Below are 24,746 nucleotides of genomic sequence, written 5' to 3'. Positions count from 1 at the left end.
AATTTCCCTCGGCTGATCGCTTGGATGTGTACTAAGTACTTTGGCTAATTGCGTGCGTAACGCAACGTGTTGTTGCTCGCTTATTTTTAGTTAGTTGCTCGCCGGCCTTTTTAGCAGCAGCAGAAACAGAAACAGCAGCAGCAGCCGATGCTGTCTCCATTTCTGTGGGGTTCGCATTTTCCTCATTTGTATTCTAAATTGGTTTAATCGATCGTTAAAGCAGTTATCGATCATTAAAATAACTAAAAAACAGTTTTGTTCTTGCATTTGATTTTTGTATGCGTTAAAGTTTTATTTAAAATATTCCTTTGCCATTTCTTTTCCATTTTCTGTCTTACACACATGCCTTAATTTGAGGAGTGGTTGTGTTTGTGTGTGTGTGTATATACGTGTATGTGTGTGTGGCTACTAATCATAATTAAACTTATGTCGACTTTAAATTATTATTATCGCTTTTGCTCTGTCTGTCAATACACTTCAAACTACAAAAAAAAACTTAGCTTCGTTAAGTATACGACGAGTGTGTTGTATGTGTGTGTGTTGATTTTAATTGCTTGTGTAATGTGTTTGTTGTTTTTGTATTGTATTGGCGCTAATTTGGGGCCAAAGAACATACAGAGATACACTTTGTAAATCGTAATGATAATAATTAATTGTAATAATAATGATAATGATTATCAGAGCGCCTAATGCACTCGGAGATGTTCATAAAAGTTATACATGTACATATAGGTAATCCATATACATACACATCTATCTATGCTTGTGTGTTCGTTTAAGGTATATTCTTAATTTGATTTCCTTTTTCTCTTGATCAATTGTTTTTGTTTGTTTCTTTTGTTTTGTTTTATTTTGTTTTTAACACTACAGTTCACCCGAACACACGCACATCTCTTTCTGTGTGTGTGTTCGGTTGCGACTTTTATATGTAAATATATGTATTGTATGTGTGTGTGAGTTTGTATATACGTAAGTAGTAAAAAATGTATTTTGTTTTTATGCTTATTTGCTCCGTTTGCCATGTGCACTTACACATCTATTGGCTTTTTGTACTCTACGTGCCTTCTTCGACTCCACCGGCTCCACGTTGCCAGCACTCGTCGGATCAGTTGCTCCGACAGCCGTTGGCAATGTGTCGCCGGCGGCACTTGATTGCAACTGCTGCTCCGATGATGAGATTCCACCATTGCCATTATTGATCACTGCCAGCTTCATGGACACTGGACTGACAATGACACCGCTACGTTGATGCTGCTGCTGCTGTTGTTGTTGCTGCTGTTGTTGCGACTGCTGCGGTTGATTGCCATAAAAGAGCTTCGTTGGATAGCCACAATTGGCGCTGGCAGTCGGCTGTTCCTGCTGCTGAACAGCTTTCGTATTCGAATTCGAGTTCATGTTTGCGTTAGACGTTGACGCATTGGACGCAATTGCTTTGGACGTTGCAGCGGTGTCGGCATCGAACACTGTCGCATACTTGCGCTTTAGGTTTTTAGCGGCCAAATTAACGGCCAGCAGCTTGGCTGTAGTGGTTTCGTCTGGTGAGGCGAATGGCTTCTCAACGGTCACCGTGACTGTGGTGGTCACAGCATCATTATTATCAGTAGATCCATTCGCATCTCCATCTGCATCGACTTCAACATCCGCATCAGCATCAATCTCCTCGTTGATGATGATTATATTCTCGGGATCCACTCCCTGATTAACCAGTGCCTGCAAGTCCTCTGGCGGCAGCACTTGTGGCAGCTTCTGATTGCACGAGCTGCAAACTGGTGGAATGGCGGGACTCTTGGAGCGCCAGAATTGTAGCTCGGTCTTACATTTGTTGAGTTCCTGCGGAGAGAATTAATATTCCATACATTAAATCTTTTGAAAAATGATGCAAATCAAAAATCGTTGCATAGGCTTATAAATATTATTTGGCACCAAAAAAGGCTATGAAATAGGCGACTTCGATTTAACATTGAAATCCAGATTTGTTGAGTGGCCATTAAGTGCAAAAGAAGGTCAGGCAAGATGCCCTTAAGCGAGTTACAAGTGGGCATATGTAAAAAGCCTTCCTTATTGCAATGATTTACAAAGTATTTCTAATATGTATGTATCTTTCTAACTATGACATTAGGTTTAAGATAGCTAACCTGCAACAATGTGGAAAATTTGCGAGCCATTTCCTCATTCTTTTTGTCATTCTCGTCTAGACGGTTTGCATATTCAAGCGTCTGCTTCTGATGCTCGGCCAGCAGATTCTGTTGCTCCGCCAGCTGTTTGCCCTGCTCAGCAGCCTTGCGCTTGCAAGTGCGTAGCTCGGTGCGCAGCACCGACAGCTGATTGTTGTACATCTTCATGCCCTGTTTGATCTTGCGTATTCCCTTACGCAGTACCATATGATTCTGAGGTGGTGAGTTATTCGAATTGTCCGAGAGATCCGAGCTGATGGCCAGAGTAGCTTTAAAGGTAAATAGCAATTATGATTTCATTCGTGAAACTTATTATTATGCTGATATAGCTTACGCCGCTTTGTGGTGATGGGTAATTGAAAGAAGTCCTTGTACGCCAGGCCAGGCAGTGTGGGTTCAATGCGATCCTTAAAATACTCCATGGCCATGGTGGAGAGATCAAAAAGTTCATCGGTGACGCGATATGGACGCTGCAATCGCGGCGTAATACTTATATAATTCAAAATAGACTGGACCTCATCGAGTATCTGTCGGGAAATAAAGTTGCTTCATTAGGAATCTTGAATAAGGCATTAATTGAGAGGATCTACTTACGGCACCCGGAAAGAAACAGCAATGACCACGCTCAATGTGCTTGCCCATTGACATTTGGAGCAACGAGAGGCGCATGTAACATGTTTCGATAATGTCGCATTCACAGGCCAACGGATGATTGCGGCGTGCCGACTCCCGACGTGGCATGCTCGCCTTGATCGACTGGAATCGATTGAATGTCGTCTTTATTTGCCTGGCGAAGGCAGCATTCAGCATATTCATGCAAATGTCGTTCATCCGATTGGATACCTAAAAGCAAGTAGGGGGGTTTAGGGTCATCTAAAGTTAAAAATATATCACCAAAAAAGGGGCCCGCATCTCAAAATTTGAAGGCCATCTATAACAAACATGCTTACGAATGTATCAGATTACTCGGCTACCTAATTTACAATACCAAACGGATCGCAGGACCAGTCACAGATACAAACAAGCTAGCGATGTGTGCGTGACACGACATGTCAAGAACTCAACGATAGCTGCCATGTCAACTAATAAAACAGATAACGCGACTACCTACTTTACTTTACGACATTGCAAACAGATCCCAGGACCACTCGCAAATACAGGCAAACAAGCTAGCAATGTGTGCGGGACACGCCATGTTGATCTGTCTGTCGCCTAACGCAATTAACGTTTGCTTTCAATGCAAACTGATGAAGCAAGAAACTAATGGCAATCTGTCCGTGTCACGCGCTCAACTCTATAGTCAACTTTTGAGTGGTAGAAATAATAAATACAATAGCAGTAGAAGAAACAACAACAATTCCAGGCAGGTAGTTGTGTTGAATAACTGGCAACATGCCCCCTCCCCCCACCACAACCGAGACGACCCACGCGCATTCTACTTACATTTTGCAAATTGCTTTTTATTGATTAAATAATGGGGCAACACTGACGCCCCTCCCACCACCTATCCCATAAAGCATTTTTTGGTCTCTCACACTTACCGATCGCAGATTGCTAATTTTCTTATAATCCAAGTAGCCAAGTGTTTTATGAATCAGTTCCGTGGGCAAATCAAGAAAATTCAAAACAGGTGCTGCAATTGTCGCCACCGTTGAACTGGAGGCAGCAACCTGCTGCTGTGGATGTTGATGGAGTTGTTGATGTTGATGCTGGTTTTGATATTGTGTAGTGCGTCGCACCACAGAGGCTCGAGTGGACGATGTTGGCGTCTCTTCGAATCCGGCACCAGCACCACACATTTGGCGCGTTGAAACCATATTGATGCAGCAGCTGGCGAAGCAAACAACACACCTCTCAAAATGCCAATGCCAAAATAGTTTGGATACCCGTAGTTGTTACTGAGTGAAGTTGACAGGCGCTATTTTGTGCTACTGCGAATTAAATTAACAACAACGTTGTACCATAAATATGTGCGTGCGCTAAGAAAATATGTATTAAGGAGCGAATTTTAATTTCGATTATCGCTTTGATTATGATTGACAATCCGATGGATGACAGGCTTCATTCAAATAAAAACATGTACCCAGCAAAGTAACTCGTTTGAACGACGAGTACAGTGGACGACGAGAAGAAATTCATAGTAATTTAGCTACGCACTTCACGAATATTGAAGTGATTTTCATACCCGTTTTATTCAATGGAATTATTGTGTGCACATTGTTTGCTGTATGTTAATTATCGTGCTAGAGCGTTTAGTGCACAGCACAACACTTTTTAGTTGTATTCGAAACGTTTTCATTGACTTTTTACACAATTTCAACAAGCACAATTAAAAGTACATTCACGCTAAAAAAAAATGGTCGAAGACGTAGGAACCTGACCAGCGTGACCGCAGGTTGAATTTCAAAATATACTTTCTAACGTTTAATAGCTTGGTTACACTTCAATGCCTTGTGTGTAAAAAGGCGCACTTTTTAAACAGCATTTACTAACATTTACACCGTACGCCATATTTATTATATTTTGATTTTTACCTTTGAACTGATCATTTCTGCAATACAAAATTGAGAAATATGTCTCCCTAAATAGTTTTTCTATGAACAAATATGGCATATATGAGCTGATTTGGAAATTAAAAATATTTTTTAGTACTTTTTGGTACGTTGGTAATACGATTTAAGGTCACACTGAAGCATATTCTACAAATATCGATTTCTTATCTATCGAACCAGTTCGATTAAGAAAATTTCGCGGCAAATGAAAAGCATTGCAGGCCGGCAACCCTGTGGGTTTTAGTAGAGGACAAATATCGACAAAAGTAGATTTCGATGTGTTTAACGATCTCACAGCAGCATCGGTGGTCTTTGGAAAATAGTTGTGGTACTTATTGGTATTTTTAGAATTTGCAGTCGACCATTTATTTTTTGCAAAATCATCGATGTACATTAAAAAATCGATGTTATAAAGATTCCAAAACACCGATGCATCGAATGTGTCATCGTTATTTCCCCATCTCTGACAGTTGGTTCTGTTGATAGGTCAATCTCGCCCAACATGCAGGCTGAAAAAATAATATTAAACGTACTCAATTTAAATAATTGAATACATTTTATACATAGAGATTACAACAAAATTAAATGGTAATAATAGCGATGCTTGCGCGAGATACGCAATGCTGAATTCAAAACACAATCGCAGTGAAAGCGCTAGAACAAAATGCTTTCAAGTTTCGTGTGAGTGTGTGCGTATGTGTTTCTGTTGGTGAGCGTCGCGTCTATGTGTGAGTGAGTGAGTGTTGACAAAAATACAACAAAATCGCAGAAAATCAAAACAGGAAATGTGTGCTGAACACTTTTTCCAAGTGCAATAATAGTTTGACGAATAATATTACACAGAGAGTAATACACCAGTTTGTTAGCTAATAGCATATTTATGTTTTATAGTCACAAGGCACCGCCAGCATGAAAAGTAAACCACAGAAGCACTAGCAACAACAATAACATAATAAGTGTGACTGCTCTCCCTTTCGACCATTGTAGTATGGGGGCGTCTCTGAGTAACTTTCAGTGTTGTGTTTTTTTTTGTCGCTGTTTTCAATCGTTTCAAGCAGTTCCATGGACGACGCGACGCTTTTAAATATTATTGAATATCACGTCATTTTGGCCACGCTGATTGACACTCTCTCTTTCGCCCCCTCTCACTCACTCTCTCTCTCCGTGTGTTGTTATTGCCATTGCTGCATATTTAATATGAAAAACACTCACAAGCCATGTAACTAATGCTCGTTGCTGCTGCTCTTTATTTTTGCAGTGAAATCGAAGACTTGCATTTAAATGATTGTGTGTGTGAGTGAATGTGCGATTGTGACTGTATGTGTATGTGAGTGTGCGTTTGGTTTCATATGTTAATGCTTTTGTTTTTTACTTCGTCGGACTTTTTATCTTGAAAAGTTTCGCGCTATCGCCGAACAGCAGCAGCCGCTCCCATTCAACATTCTTGCCAAGCATCGTCAAAGCGGATTGAGCGTCAAAGACGAAAAGAAGAATAAAAGCAAAAATAACAACAAAAGTAACAGTAACAATAGAAGCAGCAATTGGATAGCTAAACTGGCGCTGCCCACGCCCACTGTCTGTTCACGCCCACAATGACAGCCGCTCCGCCCGCCGTACACGATAATGGCGAACAGCAGCAACATGCATTAGTGAAACGCGCCGAGGATGAGCGCGAGGATATATTCAACCGCTATGAACTGGGCCTGGATCCCAACAATGTGGTGGATTCATGGGAGAATCCCACATTTGAAATCTATCACATAACCGACAAGTAAGTGCGAATCTCTCTGCCAAATGCGAAGCATGTGATATCATAAGAATGATGTCACAACTGCGAGCAGCTGTTGAATTGGAAATTAGAGTAAAAGGATATGTGCACACTTATGTGCAATTATTAAACTATGGATGTACATATGTTCGCTAACCAGTGTAACTATTTAAATATTATAGAAAGAAATTAAGGATGTGGACACATTTATCAGTAGTGTAACTATTTAAATAGGTATAAATTAAATTGAGGATGGAGGCATACGTTTTTATATCTCCAATTGGAGATATATCTACTCTTATGTGTATAGTCACAGATGGTATAATTATTTTAATAGATTAAGGATGTGTACACACTAATTGATTGTAAACTTACAAGATATCGTAGATCGATAACAGTTGATTAGCGATTGCTAGTTGCAATGTTAGCAACAGGGCTAAGCCGGGGCTGCCATGGACCGTGTAAGGGGCAGTACAAACTATTAAAAACTATTCACAAGAATAGGTATTAGAATCAGCATTGAAATATTCTTTGGAATTTGTGTACCTGATAAAATCGGTTGGCAGTTAGCAAAGACGGCGACAATCACCGTCATTATCTTATCAGTTACGACGATGGCACTGAGAAATTCATGTCAACTAACTGTTATATTGTTTTATTGTTCTTTTATGATGACGATCAGATACGGCTTCATGCACGACTCCCGCCTGCCATCATCACGCGACTCACAAGAAGTGCAACGCACAAAGATTGAGCTGGAGCGCGATAAAAAATGGGTGAAGATGCTCAGCCATTGGCCGCCGCCGCAGGACAAACTACACAAGCGTGTCTACAAGGGCATTCCGGATCGCATGCGCTGGCCAGCCTGGAAGCAGCTGCTCAACGTGGATCAATCGATGGCGACGAACAAGGGCGTATATGCACGCATGCTACAGCTGGCCAAAGAGCATGCGACTGAGACGCGACAAATCGACGCGGACGTCAACCGGCAGTTTCGTGATAATCTCGCCTATCGGGAACGCTACAGTGTGAAGCAATGCTCTCTCTTCAATGTGCTGAATGCGTACAGCATCTATAACTCGGAGTTGGGATATTGTCAGGGGATGGCGTGTGTGGCTGGCGTGTTGTTGCTGTATATGCAGGAGGAGGAAGCCTTCTGGGCCCTTAATACTCTCATTACGGATCGCAAGTATGGCATGCATGGACTTTTCATTGAGGGATTCCCTAAGCTGACGCGCTTCATTGAGCATCACGATCGCATTTTATCCAAGATCATGCGTAAACTACACAAACACTTTATCAAACACAATGTGGACGCACTGCTCTATGCCATCAAGTGGTTTTTTGTCGTCTTTGTGGAGCGCGTGAGTTGTAATAGTGCGTCTCTTCTTTAGCATTGTTTAACCCCAATCTTCTTGTAATGTTACAGGTGCCTTTTAGTCTGAGTTTACGTGTGTGGGATACTTTTCTGCTAGACGGAGATCGGGTTATTTTGGCCATGGCCGTTACCATTCTCTATCTGCACAAGGATGAACTGTTGCGCCTCAAGGATATGGACGGTATTATTGAATATCTGCAGGTTAAGCTGCATAAGAACTTCGGCTATAACGACGACGATGCCATTCAGGCGCTGGAACGTGTCATGAAGAAGCTAAAGGACCTTAAACTCGATGTGCCGCCACCAGCGAAATCTAATGAGTTTCCCACACGTCAGCTGGGCGTGTTCGTTGAAGCGGATGGCGAGAAGAAAACCGGACGTAGACGAGACTACACCGATACGGAAAAGCAAGTCTTAACCGATGTGATATCAAGGTGGACAGCATGTGATTACAATTGATGTGATTGCAATTATTCATTGATTCGTTTTTGTATTCATTACAGACAAGAACAAAACGCAATTGAGGTGCAATCAACTGTATCATATGAGACATCCGAGTGTGCTACAGGTGAGTTAATGACTTCATCATTTCCATATTGTATAACTTAGCACAACTACTAAACCTGACACAATTACTAATGCTTGCTTCTTACTTAATCCACGAGCAATTCAACTAATAAATATTATATTTGGCACTCGATAGATTTAGAATTTAGTGTGTGGTGCAAGCTTTTAGATATTGATTCAAAATATTGTACATACATAGTATTGAATTCAAAACATTGTTATAAACGCTATTATGTAAATTTTACAATTTTAAATGTACTACTTATGTTCGTTTTATTCAAAGTAAGCCCTCGTGTTGTATTGTATATATAAATATTTATTATTTTACGTTCTCTCCTTTGTACATAGTGGTTTGATCTTTTAGCTTGGTATTGTCGAAGATTTCATTATTGTATCATTTAGTTGTGGTCAGCAATCTTGAAGATTTGTATATGTACCTATTTATCCCTTTCTATTTTCTATGACGAGATTCAAATTTCAAATAATATTCTTATACTTATTAATTTATAACCAACATATTGCTGCATGCTGGAAAAGTTTGAACAAGTTAGGTGGGGGAAGAGCGAACAGACTTTTGATCAATTCATCAAAGTGGTTTTCCGTGATTTGGGCAGTCTCCGGTTTGTGTTTTTGTAGGCAGGTTTTAGATGGTACGAGTTTCGGTTGTTGTGGGCACTTGACTAAAATTGTATATACTTATTAATTGATAACCCCCTTTGATATCAATCAATAGCAATATAAGCTACTTATATCTATAATCACAGTAGCAAATATTGTGACAAAAGTGTGTAATAAATATCCAACAAAATATTTAAGAATAACCCGCTGAGTCACGCTTATATGATAAATTCACATGCCATTCAGAAGAAGGTGGTCCCACATTTTGTAATTATCTCTCACCCCACACCCAAACCCACACACTTATACATTGTCTAACATATTGTCCATGGTCCATGTATCCATCATGTATCATGCAGCATTCGAATAAAATCAATAAACGCTTAACGCTGAATGTTGTCTGCGTGGGACTCTTGGAGCTCTGTGATTTGTGTGCCGTTCTCTGTCACTGTCACTTGTCTATATCTCTCATTATGTAATGGAGAAAATTGTTGAAACTAAAACCCGCCAATTGCCTTGTAATCTCTATTGTTCGTAGGTGACGCGTATTCAATGAAAACCTATCAGAGTATGACTAGTTTAGCCACATCACCGGCAATTAGCAGTAACTCGCTGTATAGCAATGGGTTCGTGATCACTGGCCCCGAAGATGGCCGCAGCCAAAGCGTTAATAATCTCAACTATAACTCCTGGCAACAAATGCACCAGCTGGCGCCTGCTGAATCAATGCCAAATGGCCGGGGCAAGAGGCACAGCTACAGCAACGGCAGCGATAGCGACAGTCGCAATCGCCTCGATCTGGACATGGCGCTGGAGGCGCTTCAAAGTCAGCAGCTGCATTTGCATTTGCAGCCCAATAATCACCATCACCCGGCACCAATATCGCCTCCAGCTCACAGTGTCCGCCTCATTGTGCAGAACGGAAAAGGAGACGATCAACAGCTGAACAATACAACGAACTTCCACAAGCAGCGTAGTGTGATTGTTGTTAATAATTCAAATACTGGTAATAATTTCATGGGGGAAGAGAATGAAGAGAAGCAGGAGCAAGAGCAAGAAGATGATGCGCTGAGCGTGGAGAACACGCGTCTTTAGTCTTTATTTTGTACTGTATTTAATTCATGACTTACCGTTGCTCAAAGTTTAATTGTTATGCCAATTATTTAGTGAAGGAAATTTATGTAATTAGCTTTAATTTGGCTATCAAAATAGTTGTTCAAATTTGCCTAGCACATAATTTTATCTATATACATACATACATATATATTATATATAACGTTTTGTATTACGTTGAAATTTCTCACAACTTTGATATTACACATATACAAACATACATATACATACAAATTATGAGTTAGTCATATTCCACTGATAATTCCTAAGATAATACTACTACTACTACCAACGACGATTCCAGCAATACGTACAACGATTCCAATGCACAAGCAAGCAACCAACACTAATTACCTACGTATATATTTATTATTAACACCGCCCCACTTAATTATTCCTGATACATTTATGTAGAACCAACAAAATACTATACTACTTAAATTATGTGTCTCTGCCTACGTTTAAGGCTGCATTTATTTATGAACACAGTTCCGTTTCGTATTTCTAGCATTTTGAGATTGTTAGCAAAGTGAAACTCGGAATATGGATCAGATATACTTTTGCTCTATATGTAACATGTACTTTAAATCCACAACATCCACACGCACATACATATTTCCACATTAGTTTATGTTGAAGCCAAATTTAAGTTGTCTAGCAAAAGCATAATGTATACATTATTATATACTTATATTAGATAAATGCCACACAAGAAATAAAAAAATATATATATGATTTTGTACTGAAATTTATTCTTTGTTAGTTTATTGTTTCTTCTACATCAATCTTTGACACTACTGTGCATGTTCAGTTTCTAGAATAATCGACTGTGTTTTGCAGCTCATAATTGATTAATGAAAAGTATACACATTATTTTTGCACAAAACTACACGAACAATACAATACGATACAACAAACACTAACATTCCTAACAAAATTCTGAATACGAAAACTAAATGCAAATTCTTTTCAAAACGAAACGAAAATCGCACGCATTGGCTAAATGGGAACGGGATCGAAACAATTTGGAACAAATTGGCATACATACAATCTGTGTACACTCGACAACAATTAAACAAATTAGTTACGCTTACTGTACCAGAGGATACGCACTCAATACGAAGTTCGCTTGCAGGTACCTCAGTTGCCTCGCACGGCTCATCGGAGACGATGTCACTGGAGGACAATAAGTGAGTAGAGTCGACATTAAATTTAACATCAAAAGTTATACATATATTAATTTGCTTCTCATTTACGTTTCAGCGTTCATTTAAAAACCGCCAATATGTTACAAAATGCACCGCAGCGTGAGATGCTTCTGGGCACCTGACGTCAGCTGCCGCTGCCGCCATCGTCCATTATTACTGCCACCACGACGACAACGACAACGACGACGACGATGACGACAGCAGCGGCAGCGGCAGCAAACAGCAATAGTAGAATAACAACAACAGCTACACCGCCACCAGTGCCACCGCGATCGCCTTTGGCGCTGGGATGATGACGCCAAGACCATGATGAAGAGGACAATGGCGACTAATTGTAGTTCAAAATGATCGACGTCGGCATTGTCCTGTGCATAGTTTTAAGCATTGTCTCGCCTTGCCATTTGAGAAAAGAAAACCACAACAACAAACAAAACCAACACATTCGTAAATTTTCAGTTCGGGGTATGGACGAGATTTAGTTTAGTTTAGTCTTTGTACATATAACCTTAACAAAGTGTGCTTGTAAAGAAACTTTGTGCTTATGTGAAAGGGCTCAAGTTTCTCGAGGGACTTCTAAGATATTGATAATTGTATAAGTATGTATAACTAGAGCCAAATCTGACGAGGGCGCCTCATGCCCCAATCACAAGACATGGAATTATATGAAAGCAATCATGAATTATACGCAAAACGAAATGAACAATATTGTAGCAAGAGCAAATCGTATTTAATACAACATAACAAAAAAAAAAAGAGGAACATAACAGATATGAAAATACTAAATAAAATATTAAAGACATGTTGTAAATTGTAATTGTATATACGTATCGAACAAAATACAAAGCAACGTTAAAATCCAATATACAAACATAATTTCAAAAACGTTACGTCCATGAATATATAATAAAATAAATACAAAACAAAATGCTACCAAATATTAGCAGTTGAAAATGAAAAAAAATGAAATACAAAACGATTATGTATAGTTATTTATTGCAGCAAAAAATGCAAATTTACACATTTAATTTAAGTAATTGTTTGTAATTTGTAATAAACAAAAACTATTTATATTTATATGCATAATTTAAGTTTGCAAACGCACTTGAACAAATACTATAGAAATGCGTAATAATCAAGGATATATTTGCTTCCTCAAAATAACGTTCATTCATTTGATTGACTTAAGTTCCCTCCCCCAAAACAAAAATAAACTTGAAATTTAATTTGTTTATAACAATTTATTTAGTATCTATGTCGTTTTCTGTTCTTCAAGCATCCCCATCCACCTTGATCTTGCCACCCTTCTCGAAAATCGTACCCAAATCCTTAAGCGATACTTCGGCTGTACCGCGTGGCAACGGTTGTGGTTGATTTGGCCCCGGTTTCCACCCGACCAGATAGATGATCTGAAACGTGGCTGGCACGCCCTCTTCGTTCGGTTTCGCATATAGTTCCTTGTATATAGCACTGGCTGCCAGCAATGTTTCGCGACTCACATGCGCCGGCCTATTGAATGCCGCATTATTCTCGGCCATGCCCTTGAGATCCCACATCAACTCAAACATGCTTGGATAGCCAATGACTAATTCGTCCGTATCAATGGTCAGCATGGTGAAACCGGCGCGATTCAATAGCGATCCAATATCGCGTATCTGTGTAAACGGCGAAACATGCGGCGCAATGCCGCCCTTGCGTTCCAGCTCCGCCAGCTGCAACGAAGAGCGCAGCTCGTACAGAGTATCGCCACCAAAGAGTGATGCAATAAAAACGCCGTCTGGCTTCAGACTGCTCTTGATTTTTTCAAAGCAGCCGGGCAAATCGTTGACCCAGTGCAAACTCAGACTAGAGATAACCAAATCCAGCGAGTTTTCTTCGAACTGTTACAAGAAAATGGTCAGTATGTAAGATGAATAATGGTGGTTAGTTTACTCGCCTCCAACTGTTCCTCATCCTGCACCAGTTTATGCATTTTGAGGCCTGGTGTTCCTTGGGCCTGTTCAAGCATACTGGCGCTTGTGTCGGTCAGCGTGAGATGTTCGACGCACTCGGCGAGAATATGCTTTGATATGTAGCCACGATTACAGCCAATGTCAGCAGCAGCTTTGAATTCGCGCTTAATGTCAAACACTCGATCCGCCAATCGGAAGCCGACCTCCTCTTTCAAGTAATCATAGAGACCCACATCTGCACTGCACAGAACATTCATTTAATTCATAAAATATTACAACATTCGTATATGTTGAATGATAAACTTACCTGAGTGCTGCGCGTTCCTTCTGTAGTCTTTTGGCGTTCCGATCGAATATGTTCATGTGCGATGGTTGTGTTGAAAGCGAGCGCCAAGCGCCGCATTTTATTAAATTAAAGTGCTGAACGCACGTTTTAATCATCATTTATTTACTTACAACAGCTTTGTTTGTTATGCCGTAACGCCGGTCAGCTGTTTGTCAGTATATTTTTTAAAGTGGTATTTTCAAAACAACTTAAATGCCCATAATGTTAGTGTTGCAGAGCGGATACTTGTTTACGCTTAACCAACACTCATATTGTTTTGTTTTGGCGCGAACATAGTAAAAAGTGGACATTGAAAGCAGCAGCATTAAATTTAATTGCAATGAGTTTTACGCGCAGTTCCCTGCGCTATGCGCATACTAATGGCTACACAGGACTGCTGTACACTCCCAAAGGTGACTTCATCATCACATGCGGCACCGACGGCGACATACGCCACTGGACATGTATCAGCGACGATGATCCCCGATCCACTTGCTTGGGCGAATTCGTCATGTGCATTGCGCACACGGGCAGCCGCCTCTTGGCGTCCACAGATCGCAACACTGTGCACGCCTATACCTTTCCGCAAATGGACAGCGATGGAATCCTCATGCGTTTCACGGCGCCCGCAACATGCTTGCGTGTTTGCGGTGATTACACGGCCGCTGGCAGCGAAGACACCACCATCAAATTGCTGCGTGGCGACAATGCTGGCGCCGAGATAACACTAGAAGGTCACAAAGGACCCATTTTGGCGCTGGACATGCACGTCGAGCGTCGTCTGCTCGTCTCAATTGCCGGTGATGGCGAACTCAAGGTCTGGAACTTTGAAACGGGTGAGGAACTGAAGAGTCTTGGTGGTCTGCCGCGTTCTAACAGCTTTGAGAGCACCAGCCTCTTTGGCACACCATCCTTTGAGCCACAACGCGGCGAGCAATTGGCTTATTGCCTGGACAAGGAGATCATAGTGCTTAACACAACGAACTGGCAAGTCTCCTATAGACTGCAGGATGAGCGTGTGTCCAGCAACTACAGCTGCTGTCAGTTCTCGCCCAATGGCGAACGCCTAGCAGCTGGCACCACCAGCGGAGAGCTAAGCATCTTTGATGTACAGCGTCGCAAAGCATTGCAAGTGGAGACGGCTCCCAATGATTGCAAGGCTATCACATGCTTGGCCTGGAATACGGCCAACGAGGATGAGGTAGCCTTCTGCGATTCCACCGGACAATTGGGTACCATCTTTGCGGGCGACGATGAGCCACAGGATGATCTTGTTAATGGCGTGGAAGCGGAAGAGGAGCAGGATGATTTTCTGGGTGGCAACGACTATGAATTTGAGCAGGGTGACGACGACGGTGTAACTGAGGTGGACGACGGCGATGGTGTGAGCTTGGAGCAGCTTAAACGCAAGGTGATGAGCAAGGCCACAGATGACATGGACGATGACAATGCGAGCCGACATTCCATTGCTAGCAGTCGAACTGCCCCAGCTGCACCTCAATTGAAGTGGTTTAAGCAACAGGCGGCATTCCAACCGGGCGCCACACCCAATGAACTCGAGCATCGTTATCTGGTGTGGAATGATGTGGGCATCGTAACGGCACACACAGAACCCAGCGGCGATGGCGCCATTGACGTAGAGTTTCACGATGCTAGCGTGCACCATGCCCTGCACCTGAGCAACAACTACAATCAACACAATCTGGCCAGTCTCAGTCGCAGCGCCTTGGCCTTAGCCTCCACGGACAGCAACAAGCTGGTGGTGATTGCTCTCGCAGCGGCCGGCAATAAGGAGTGGTCACTTGGCCTGCCCGATTGTGAGAGTGTCGAGGCATTAGCGGCCACCAGTCAACTGATTGGCGTGGCCACAAGTACACATTTTCTGCGACTTTTTAGCGTGATGGGCACACAGCGTGAGGTGCTCAGTATTCCCGGGCCAGTGGTGGCATTAGCCGGACACGACCATAGTCTGTTGTGTGTCTATCACGGCGCTGGCAGCAGTCAGACACAACAGCACTTGTCGGCCATGCTGATAAATGTCAGCGGCTTGAATCTGCGCGTGGAACATTTCCCTGTGCCGCTGACCCCAGGCCGACAGCTCAGCTGGCTGGGTTACACGGATGTGGGTTCGCCCAGCATTGCGGACAACATGGGCCTGGTGCAGTTGTATCGACGCGCGAGCAATGCCTGGTTCCCCATCTGCGACACCATGAAGCAGAGTTCCAGTGTCTCAAATAATTACTTCATTGTCGCATTATCGGAGGTCCGACAGATTGTGCAGGCTGTGCTGTGTCGTGGCAGTTCGTATCCCATGACAAATCCGCGTCCTATGGTGCAGGAGTTGCGCATGCAGCTGCCGTTGTGTGACATTGAGGTGGAGAAGTCCGAGCTTGAGGACACGTTGATGCGCGCCAGCATAATGCAAGTGGATGGCGCCGAGAAGCTGCAAAAGGAAATGGCCATCAAGTTGTTTGCGCTCGCCTGCAATGGTGAGTGCGAGACACGAGCGCGCGAACTGATCGAAACGATTGCTTGCACCGATCTGCTGCAACTGGCCGTAAAATATGCTTCGAAACGTGGACGCATTCATCTGTCGGATCGTTTGTGCGAACTGCTGCCACAACTTGAGGCTGTACAGGAGGCGCGTAAGCAACAACAGCTTCTGGGCGCCAATGGCATTGCGGCAACCATTGTGCTGCCAATGGTAGGAGCGTCCACCTCTACGGCAACCACACCCAAACTAGCGCCCAAAGCCATGGAGCTTAGCGCCTCGAAGCGAGGTGCTCTCAAGCGCTTCTCCAATTCGCCAAGCCTTTTTAGAGCTGCAAGCTCGCGACCTGCCACACCAGATGTCGCCACAGCATCATTGGACACCCAGGAGAATATGTTTGGTGAGTCCGAGTCGCAGCAGAGCGAATTGCTGCCTAGCAAAGCGAGTGTCAACGATGGCAGCGAGGATCAACAGCGTTTACCACTCAACTCGGTCAATCCGTTTGCCATGAAGCGCAAGCTAGTTGATACCGGCGTTATATTCGGATCGGAGAAGCTAAAACTCGCCAAAAAGTAAACGTTTTTTTCATTTTATACTAGCATTAAGATCAAACAGTTGTAGAAGAAAACTCGTAGCGGTTTTCTGTTCAAATTTTAAATTCGTAATAAATAATAGTGTGACCATCAAGATGGCACAAAATATACTGTATATGCGGCATGCTTTTTTGTGTCTAAGCTCGCAGGTCTGGCAACACTGCAACACAGGTTTCGATCAAACAATGATTGCAGTGAAAACGAGTCTCGATCAGTTAGAAGAGTGGTCTTCCCCGTGAAAGAAGTGGGAGATATAATAAGTGTCTCTTTGTTAGCGTTGGTGAATATTTCTCGTAATTTCGTGCTGGGTCTGATTTTTAAGTCATACATATTGAATTTAGTAGTTATATTTTGAATCGTGTTACACGCTATATTTTAATACATACCCAAATATACAAACAAAATAAATACAATACACACATACATATAATACATTTCAAGAAGGCGTGGCATGTTTTTATCGCAAACAAAAATTCGCAGTGGTAAGTAGGATACATGTGTGCGTATTTACGTACTTATGCACGGCAATACTGGCTGAATTGTCAAGTTTTACCGTTACTATTGCATACACATGCATATACCAAAAACACACACACACACACGCGGGCTACAAACAAAGACTCACACATGCACACATGACAAGCTAAGGCGATCTCGATTTCCGCGAAACTGTGCGAATGAGAGAGTAGGCAAATGTGTACACTTGATACATTTTTGGAGTTGACAGCATATTACGTTGGTCATTATATAGCAGTGATCGTTTAATTGTGTGGTGCGCAGTGGTCTTACTTCTAAGAACATCAAAAATTAATAAGTTGTGTGTCCGCTAGTGTGTGTGTTTTAGGTGGATTGCTAAAAATTTAACAAGAAAACGGTACAAAATTCGTACTATTTGCAGTTTATAATTCCAGAAAGAATCCAGTGTGCGACAATTTGTTTTGCCTTCGTTATTTCGTTGTGAGTCTAAGAGTGTGTGTTAGTGTGTGTGTGTGTGCGTGTGTACACAGTGAATTTGTGTCCTTTTGTATACGAATATAAATTTAACATGACAAAGAATAAAAACCAAAAAAAGCCCTTTTGCCAAAAGAAGCCGCCCAATTGGATTGACAACGCAACTAATACAGGAACAACAACAGAAATGCCGTCTTCTTCCATTTTGACGCCGCCATCGACACCTCCCGCTTATCCATATATGAATATGAACAGTAAAAACAACAACAACAACAACGGCAGCAAGTCTTGGGGTACGTGTTGAATTATCAGTTTGAAGACAATATACTATATTAACAATGAAATTTCTCTTTAGAGCGGGAGCTCATTGGCAGCTTTCTGCTCCGTATGACGGATAAGCAAGTGGTCAGCGCCCGGACTGCCTGGTATGTGGACAAGCGTACGTTGCGAAGGGAATTCGATCAATACCTATGGTTGGTGCCTAACAGCGCCGAGGTTCGCATAAAGCTCTCCGTTAACGGACCGTTCAATGTAAGTACGAACTAGATGTGTATTTATATGATTTAAACTTCGAATAATAGAAGTGTATTATTATTATTGACCTAGAGAACTGCAGCGGCTTCTCAGTGTTATTATCTACAACTAGGGGAATTTCAAATAAAGTTAAACGTGTTAATACTCAGGTGTAGTAGGGTATCTAATTGTTGTTCATTATATTTTGCATGTATTTTCTTTGTTTAACTAGACGATACTTAGAAAGACAAGTAGAAAAGACGCAATTTGAAATTTGAACATTTTGTTTCGTCAAATTAAGTAGTCATATTCTTACAATTGATACGCTCTTCAATATAATTAGATGTTTAGAATTTTGGTTTTCTATGGGAATTTAGTACTTATTACATTTTAAAGTAGCATGTTTAGCCAGATACAATTTGTTTCATTTTTGCAATCAGTTTCGCTTATTGGTATCAGCAATATCGATAGGAATGTTTCCGTATAATTTAAACGTGTGAGTCATATGTGTTTGAAGCCGCATGAGTTATAATAGTATAATACACACGCCGCTACTATTGTTGTAAACGCTAAAGCCGGTTTTAATAGAGAAATGTTTGCATGGAAAACCCCTCAGTTGCTTCAGTTTGGTCTTTTAATATACTTTTTTTTTGTAGCTTGTTGCGTTTATATTTTTAAAAGGGAATCCACCTTAAAGGCAAAACTTCACAGACAACAAACACAATTAATTTAATATTTGTTTCTAAATTCCCCATCATTTATTTTATCTATTACCAGTCCCAAAGGGCAATAAACAATAATATAGAATTTGCACATGCCTTGCACGATAACAAGTGCAACCACAACTCAATAAATATATATGTACATATATACACTTGTATATTAAAAGTATTTCATTGTTTATTATGAACGAGTCTTGCGGTCTTCTATTGTAGATCGGAAAATTGTTGCAGCGAACGAACTTTTTGATGAATACCCCACGCGGTGATCCAAATTATCGCATTAAAAGCTTGGCTTTGATAGAGTTTCGAAAGGAGAAATACAATGCTAAAGATGAGAAGCAACGACAAACCGATCTTGCTGTCGTTAGCAATGTGACGGACGCTGAGAACAACGGCCCGATAACCCAAAGTAAATAAACATCGCAATTGTATTCATTTGTTGTTTGTATCTAAAGTTAATCTGTTGTAGAATTCGTACTGGACGAGAAGGCTGAATCGGTACCATTAAAATATCAGAAGACCCAAAAGCAACAGCGATACGTCGACTTTGAACTAAGCTCGTTGGGTTGCTATGTTTGTCAGCGCAATTTCGAGAGTATTGAGAAGTACGAGGAGCATATAGAATATCATGGTGATGAGTCAGATTTCGAATCGTTGCAGCAAATGACAAAGCGGTAAGATAATTGGCAAATCTAATCTTATAATACCTGCATACTACAATGAAGACTTTTAGTCTTATGAATGAATTTGTCAAAAATAAAATTGCTCGACAAAATTTCTAAATATATATATTATATATATCCCATATATAAATATATAATATATAGAATTTAATAGTATTCTATTCTACTATCTATTCTTAAAATTTAAAATAAAAAAGTTGCTAGTATTTTAAGTCATGCAATTATGTTGACATTTTATCAATTAAATCTGTTCCTTAAATATTTTATTCACAGTGCCGAGCCAATGCTGACTTTATCGTATCAGACATGCGTGGACAGTCATTACTTTGGCTTTACGCTGCAGACTGAATTGAACGATCTGGTGATTGAGAAGTTCATCATTGTTCAGTCGCGGCAGTTCTATTATGTGCACAACAGTCGTCTGCCTGTGGAGGTGCCGGCTACTGGACAACTGATCTTCTTTGTGGACTCGCATGTCTTTATGATTTTGCGGGAGCAGCCCATTGTGATTGGGTACAGTCAGTTGGTGAATGGACAGCGTCAACATTACGTGGAGCAGCATCATTTTATGCGCACTGAGGCATTGCCCAAGGCCAGCTTCAATGTGAATCCGTATCGACTGTCCAACAGTAAGCAGTTTCGAGGCGGACGTCTCGAGCCGGCTATACCGCCGCCAGCAATTGTGACGGCATTAAAGCGCGATGCCCAGGATGCCCAACTGCGTCTGGCCGAGTACAACAAGGAGTATCGCAATTACTGTGAGCTGGGCAACGAGCTGACGCAACAAAATCTGCACGGAACATTGAGGACTCTGCTACAGGTGGAAGATATTGAGCGATTGCAGTGTTATGTGGCACTCAAGCAGTCCAAAATGGAACTGCATCAGTTTGGCAAGGAGTTGTCTGTGAAATTGCAACCCAATTCACGTGGCATTAGTGCTGAAGATGTCCTATCACCAGGAGATGATGTGTTAATCATTAACGAACGCAGCAATATCATTAACCAGCCCGAACCTGGCAAAGCCAATAGCATACGCCAGCTATTGGATAACAATGGCATCATATTGGAGTTGGCACTTAAGGATTTCGATGCGCTCATTCAATGGGGCCACAAGGTAAACGAGCTGTTCGGACCGCCCGAAAAGGAGCGACGCGAGCCGCGCGTTTACTTTGCCCGCATCTTGGGCGTATCGCCGCAGCGCGTTAATATCACCTGCGATCGCCATCTGCCCGATAATACCACATTTGCATTGGTGTTTCGACCAGTTCGCGCTGTTCTGCGCTATCAATATCGTGCTCTGCATCAACTGAAGCTAACTACGTCCGAGCATGTGCAGCGTTTATTATTTCCCTCCAATATTTCCAAGCAACCAGTCGCCATGGGCGCTTTGAACCTCTACAACAAGAACATCGCACGCAATCCTGAGCAACAGCAAGCGGTGCAACAGATCGCCTTTTGTAATAAGCTTCCAGCACCATACATTGTCTTCGGACCACCCGGTACAGGCAAAACGGCAACCATTTGCGAAGCCATTTATCAACTGTATGTTCGGCGTCCGGAGACCCATATACTAGTGCTCGCAGGCTCGAATACGGCCTGTGATGAGATTGCCTTGCGTCTGTTGCGCTCCATATCAAAGGTGCCCAATCAGACTCGTCCGCTCACTCGCATCTTTGCCGCCAGCTGCGATCGCCGCATCGATAACATTGATGATCTGTTGCTGGAGTACTCCAACATGTATGCCCTACATTTTTATCCGGACGTGCAGGCGGTGCACAACTACCGCATTGTGGTTTGCACCCTCAGCTTGGCCGGTAAACTATCGACGGGCGGTTTTGGACGCGACGAGGATAAACGTAGTGTTTTCTCCCATGTTTTTGTGGACGAGGCGGCTGCCTCAACAGAAGCCGAGGTGCTTATGGGCATCACATGCACAATAGCACCATGCACCAATCTTATACTCTCCGGAGATCATAAGCAGCTTGGTCCAGTGTTGCAATCACAGCGTGCCGGCGATTGGGGACTGAGTGTCTCTCTGTTTGATCGTCTAATAAAGCGTGAGTGCTATCGCTTGGACGAGAATGGTGATTACAATGTGGCTGTGCAGACGCGATTGCGACGTAACTATCGTTCCCATCCTGAAATTGTATCGCTCTACAGCAAGCTTTATTACGACAACGAACTCTTGACGGAAGCTGCTTTGGGTAAGGGCTTTTAAACTTTACTTAAGTTATTTATTTATGTGTTATTGCCTTTGGCAGAAAATGTAAACCGGGCTAAAAATTGGTTTCACACGCCAAACGAAGACTTTCCGATCATGTTCCATTCGGTTTTCGGCACGACAATGAATTCCAAAAGTTCAGTAAGGTATGTTTATCGTGAGCAATCAAGTGTATGTACGTCTATATTAATTCCATGTGACATTTTGCAGTCTGTGCAACAATAAGGAGATCGATGCGGTTATGGACTATGTAAAGGATCTTATGTATTTTGGCATTAACGGTCAAAAGTTGGCGGAAACTGACATTGGCATAATATCGCCATATAAAAATCAGTATCAGCGCATCCAGGAGCAGCTCAACATGCGCAATTGGCATCAAATTGATTGTGGATCTGTTGAACTGTTCCAGGGTAAGGAAAAACAAATTATTATCGTCTCATTTGTGCGCTCATTTACTGAAAAGCTGGGTTTTCTCAATAATAGTCGGGTAAGTGCTTCTTTTAGCTGTATAGATATCTCATGCCAATTTTGCGAGAATCGAATTACATTTATATTCTTCCTCACACACAGCGTTTGAACGTACTGCTCTCACGGCCAATGTCATTGTTAATCCTTATTGGTAATCCACGCACGCTTAGCAAGAACGATGAATTCAAACATATTATTGATATGTGTCGCGATCGAAAGACACTCGTCGGTTCGCCTTATTATCCGGAGGACAATAAACTGAGCGAATCGAGTGACGGCGCTGGCTCCGGCACCGCCGTTAAAGGATCTCGGACAAATGGTCATGTAAACAATCGCACACCGCACACACCACCATCATCAACCGAGGAGACCTCAACATTGGGACACTCATTCAAGCGAAGTAATAATCGTTATCATAATTATCAGTATAACCATCAATATCATTACCAAAAATACCAAAGTAATCGTGAGAATGACTACAAATGCATGTACTCAAATGCCTGTGCCGAATCAATAGCATTTCGAATCATCCGTTAAGAGATTGTGAATGGGGTCGCTAGTACATATCTCATATCTCGTATGTTCGCTACGTGCATTTTAGATGTCTTCAAGACCATATATACCACATCGTCTTTCTCATACGCTCCCATGAAAGCGACGCCGCCTGCTATTTTGTGTACAATTCTCAGCTGTTTTTAATCCAAGTCAAGTTAATCAGGAATTCAGATAAAGGACCAATTGAAGTTCTTTCAGTTGTAATATCCAAATATCGTCCCATGTTTACAATAAATTGGCACATGCATATTTTGATCAGGGCGACTATCAAAATCATGCACTGTATTTGTTATCAATTTCACGATTATCTGGTTGTTATTGGGTTTCCTAGCTCATTTTAAATTAATATCTGCATTACTTACTTACCTATTTCTCATATTCTTCATATTTAGCAACAACGCAAAAGAAATCGAACTTTAATGCCGCCAAGAAGATGGTCTACAACAAAGAAGAACTTTTGAAGCTGGGATCTCAGACACCGCAAGTCAAGAAGACTGATATGGACAAGTTGCTTGAGGAATTACCCAGTGTTCCGCGTTATGTGGAAAATGAATCGGACACAATTCGCTCAATTAGGGAAGATATGCAAAAGCTCTTCCTAAATGAGAAGGCCAATACTGCTTCTACTCTGAAGCCAACCATATCAAATATGAAGAAGGTGCCTTCATCTTCGCCAGTGATCAGTAATAAGACTTCTGCTGATATTCGTGCGAATATGAAACAATCTGAAAATGTGGCCTCTTCCACTACTTCAAGAGCATCAACATTGAACCTGACTTCAAAAATTCATTACGATATTGCTACAGAGGCTGTCTGTTCCTCCTTTGCTCCTTCTGCTCCACCGGCCAGTCCCTATTTGCAACGCCCTTCGCAGTATTGTCACATTCCGACGGACAACTCGCGATTTTCGCATGTAGGTTCAAGAGTAAATTATTCATCACATATTTCGAGTGCAAGACCGACTCAGCATTCGCCAGGGCTCAGTGATGCATACAGACTGCCGCCTCCGTTTTATAATGCACATAAACCGGAGCCTAAAAAGAAAAGCACTTGTGTTATTTCATAATTATTATATTATGTAGTACGAACTACATTTATGAGGACTACTCCGTGAACCTTCGAGTATCACTGTAATCCTTTTTTGACCTTGCTCTTTGGAAGCATGATGTAAAGGACGCTGCTTCACTCAAGTTGGCTGCTTCGACTGCACCATGTTCTGGAGAGCAAACAATAAAAAATATTCGTATTTTGTATTTGCAAATGAGTTACGGGAGAAACTCACTTGCATCTATAACTTACGATCTTGGATAAAGGTCTCTGATCTATTTTATTCAAGCACAAGTTTAATAAGTTGTACGCTATTTCATCATATATGTACGTATATATTGAAAAGGCATACAACGTTAGATTCATGATCTTGTGAGTCTGAAATTAAATATTTATGTCTGTAATGATACTAAATCAGCCAAAAATTTAACTATAAACAATAAGGTTTTAACACATTTGTGAAACTGCGTATATTCCATACGTTTGTTAGATTTGATCAATTTATGTATTCACCTTGGAAAAAAAACATTACGTAATAATAATGGTATTGCAAATTGGGCACTGGATTTCAGACCATTATTTACTTTATGCTAATCAAAAATAACTTTAATAAACAATTATGTATACGGCGCATTTTAGTTTCTTTTAGATCATTGATTTAATTGAATTCGTCGGATTAGGTGCAATGAAGTTATTGCGAATTTGAATTTCATATGTACATATCGAGTACATGTTAAGTAATCGGTCTTAGTAACAAACAATATTTTTTGTCCAGAAAAAATACTTTATTATTAAAAGTAATATAAAATATATTGGACCACCAATAAGTAAATGGGAAAGCTACAGTCGA

At 41.5% G+C, this 24,746-nt stretch overlaps 5 protein-coding genes across 14 annotated transcripts; 3 read left to right on the top strand and 2 right to left on the bottom strand.

Annotated features, from left to right (window-relative positions):
- Window positions 1–250: 250 nt before the first annotated feature.
- On the bottom strand, window positions 251–4,543 carry LOC132792143 (uncharacterized). The gene is made up of 6 exons (XM_060801392.1): window positions 4,360–4,543; window positions 3,716–4,105; window positions 2,769–3,017; window positions 2,509–2,701; window positions 2,136–2,443; window positions 251–1,830 (listed from the first exon to the last, which is right to left on the bottom strand). Exons 2-6 carry the CDS (start codon window positions 3,989–3,991, stop codon window positions 1,003–1,005), a joined length of 1,854 nt encoding a protein of 617 aa, XP_060657375.1. The 5' UTR covers window positions 3,992–4,105; window positions 4,360–4,543; the 3' UTR covers window positions 251–1,002.
- Window positions 4,544–5,171: 628 nt separating this feature from the next.
- LOC132790903 (USP6 N-terminal-like protein) lies at window positions 5,172–12,238 on the top strand. Of its 6 annotated transcripts, none has more exons than XM_060799661.1 (7): window positions 5,172–5,314; window positions 6,125–6,497; window positions 7,177–7,858; window positions 7,924–8,279; window positions 8,376–8,440; window positions 11,255–11,360; window positions 11,434–12,238. In XM_060799661.1, exons 2-7 carry the CDS (start codon window positions 6,319–6,321, stop codon window positions 11,498–11,500), a joined length of 1,455 nt encoding a protein of 484 aa, XP_060655644.1. In that variant the 5' UTR covers window positions 5,172–5,314; window positions 6,125–6,318; the 3' UTR covers window positions 11,501–12,238. The 6 variants fall into 6 exon arrangements, with proteins under 6 accessions (XP_060655644.1, XP_060655645.1, XP_060655643.1 ...); XM_060799662.1 differs by having other exon boundaries at window positions 7,924–8,306; window positions 11,306–11,360; XM_060799660.1 differs by having other exon boundaries at window positions 7,924–8,306.
- A 367-nt stretch (window positions 12,239–12,605) lies between these two features.
- Window positions 12,606–13,816, bottom strand: LOC132790907 (arginine-hydroxylase NDUFAF5, mitochondrial). The gene is made up of 3 exons (XM_060799665.1): window positions 13,635–13,816; window positions 13,312–13,567; window positions 12,606–13,255 (listed from the first exon to the last, which is right to left on the bottom strand). The coding sequence occupies exons 1-3, from the start codon at window positions 13,769–13,771 to the stop codon at window positions 12,647–12,649; spliced, it is 1,002 nt and encodes a 333-aa protein (XP_060655648.1). The 5' UTR covers window positions 13,772–13,816; the 3' UTR covers window positions 12,606–12,646.
- Window positions 13,817–13,910: 94 nt separating this feature from the next.
- LOC132790902 (WD repeat and HMG-box DNA-binding protein 1) lies at window positions 13,911–17,218 on the top strand. The gene has a single exon (XM_060799656.1). It carries the CDS (start codon window positions 13,993–13,995, stop codon window positions 16,717–16,719), a length of 2,727 nt encoding a protein of 908 aa, XP_060655639.1. The 5' UTR covers window positions 13,911–13,992; the 3' UTR covers window positions 16,720–17,218.
- On the top strand, window positions 16,980–24,554 carry LOC132790901 (uncharacterized). 5 transcript variants are annotated; one of them, XM_060799655.1, is made up of 10 exons: window positions 16,980–17,218; window positions 17,824–17,980; window positions 18,043–18,218; window positions 19,136–19,331; window positions 19,392–19,596; window positions 19,879–21,809; window positions 21,867–21,972; window positions 22,037–22,313; window positions 22,397–22,694; window positions 23,242–24,554. In XM_060799655.1, exons 2-10 carry the CDS (start codon window positions 17,875–17,877, stop codon window positions 23,913–23,915), a joined length of 3,969 nt encoding a protein of 1,322 aa, XP_060655638.1. In that variant the 5' UTR covers window positions 16,980–17,218; window positions 17,824–17,874; the 3' UTR covers window positions 23,916–24,554. The 5 variants fall into 5 exon arrangements, with proteins under 5 accessions (XP_060655638.1, XP_060655637.1, XP_060655635.1 ...); XM_060799654.1 differs by having other exon boundaries at window positions 17,809–17,980; XM_060799652.1 differs by having other exon boundaries at window positions 17,791–17,980.
- Window positions 24,555–24,746: the final 192 nt, after the last annotated feature.

The sequence above is a fragment of the Drosophila nasuta genome, chromosome 3 (assembly GCF_023558535.2).
Source record: "Drosophila nasuta strain 15112-1781.00 chromosome 3, ASM2355853v1, whole genome shotgun sequence".
In the NCBI taxonomy this organism is placed as follows: domain Eukaryota; kingdom Metazoa; phylum Arthropoda; class Insecta; order Diptera; family Drosophilidae; genus Drosophila; species Drosophila nasuta.
The sequence above is the reverse complement of the archived record's forward strand: the minus strand, read 5'-3'. Positions and strand labels throughout refer to the sequence as shown.

Coding starts and splice junctions, on each gene's coding strand:
- LOC132792143 (XM_060801392.1), bottom strand. CDS start 3,991: ATGGTTTCAACGCGCCAAATGTGTGGTGCTGGTGCCGGATTCGAAGAG. Junction 3,018..3,715: donor AAATTAGCAATCTGCGATCG/GTAAGTGTGAGA, acceptor ACTTGCTTTTAG/GTATCCAATCGGATGAACGA. Junction 1,831..2,135: donor AATTTTCCACATTGTTGCAG/GTTAGCTATCTT, acceptor TTCTCTCCGCAG/GAACTCAACAAATGTAAGAC.
- LOC132790907 (XM_060799665.1), bottom strand. CDS start 13,771: ATGATGATTAAAACGTGCGTTCAGCACTTTAATTTAATAAAATGCGGC. Junction 13,568..13,634: donor AAGGAACGCGCAGCACTCAG/GTAAGTTTATCA, acceptor TGTTCTGTGCAG/TGCAGATGTGGGTCTCTATG. Junction 13,256..13,311: donor AGGATGAGGAACAGTTGGAG/GCGAGTAAACTA, acceptor TTCTTGTAACAG/TTCGAAGAAAACTCGCTGGA.
- LOC132790901 (XM_060799650.1), top strand. CDS start 17,782: ATGACAAAGAATAAAAACCAAAAAAAGCCCTTTTGCCAAAAGAAGCCG. Junction 18,219..19,135: donor CCGTTAACGGACCGTTCAAT/GTAAGTACGAAC, acceptor CTTCTATTGTAG/ATCGGAAAATTGTTGCAGCG. Junction 21,810..21,866: donor CTTGACGGAAGCTGCTTTGG/GTAAGGGCTTTT, acceptor TGCCTTTGGCAG/AAAATGTAAACCGGGCTAAA.
- LOC132790902 (XM_060799656.1), top strand. CDS start 13,993: ATGAGTTTTACGCGCAGTTCCCTGCGCTATGCGCATACTAATGGCTAC.
- LOC132790903 (XM_060799657.1), top strand. CDS start 6,319: ATGACAGCCGCTCCGCCCGCCGTACACGATAATGGCGAACAGCAGCAA. Junction 7,859..7,923: donor TTGTCGTCTTTGTGGAGCGC/GTGAGTTGTAAT, acceptor GTAATGTTACAG/GTGCCTTTTAGTCTGAGTTT. Junction 8,307..8,375: donor TTAACCGATGTGATATCAAG/GTGGACAGCATG, acceptor TATTCATTACAG/ACAAGAACAAAACGCAATTG.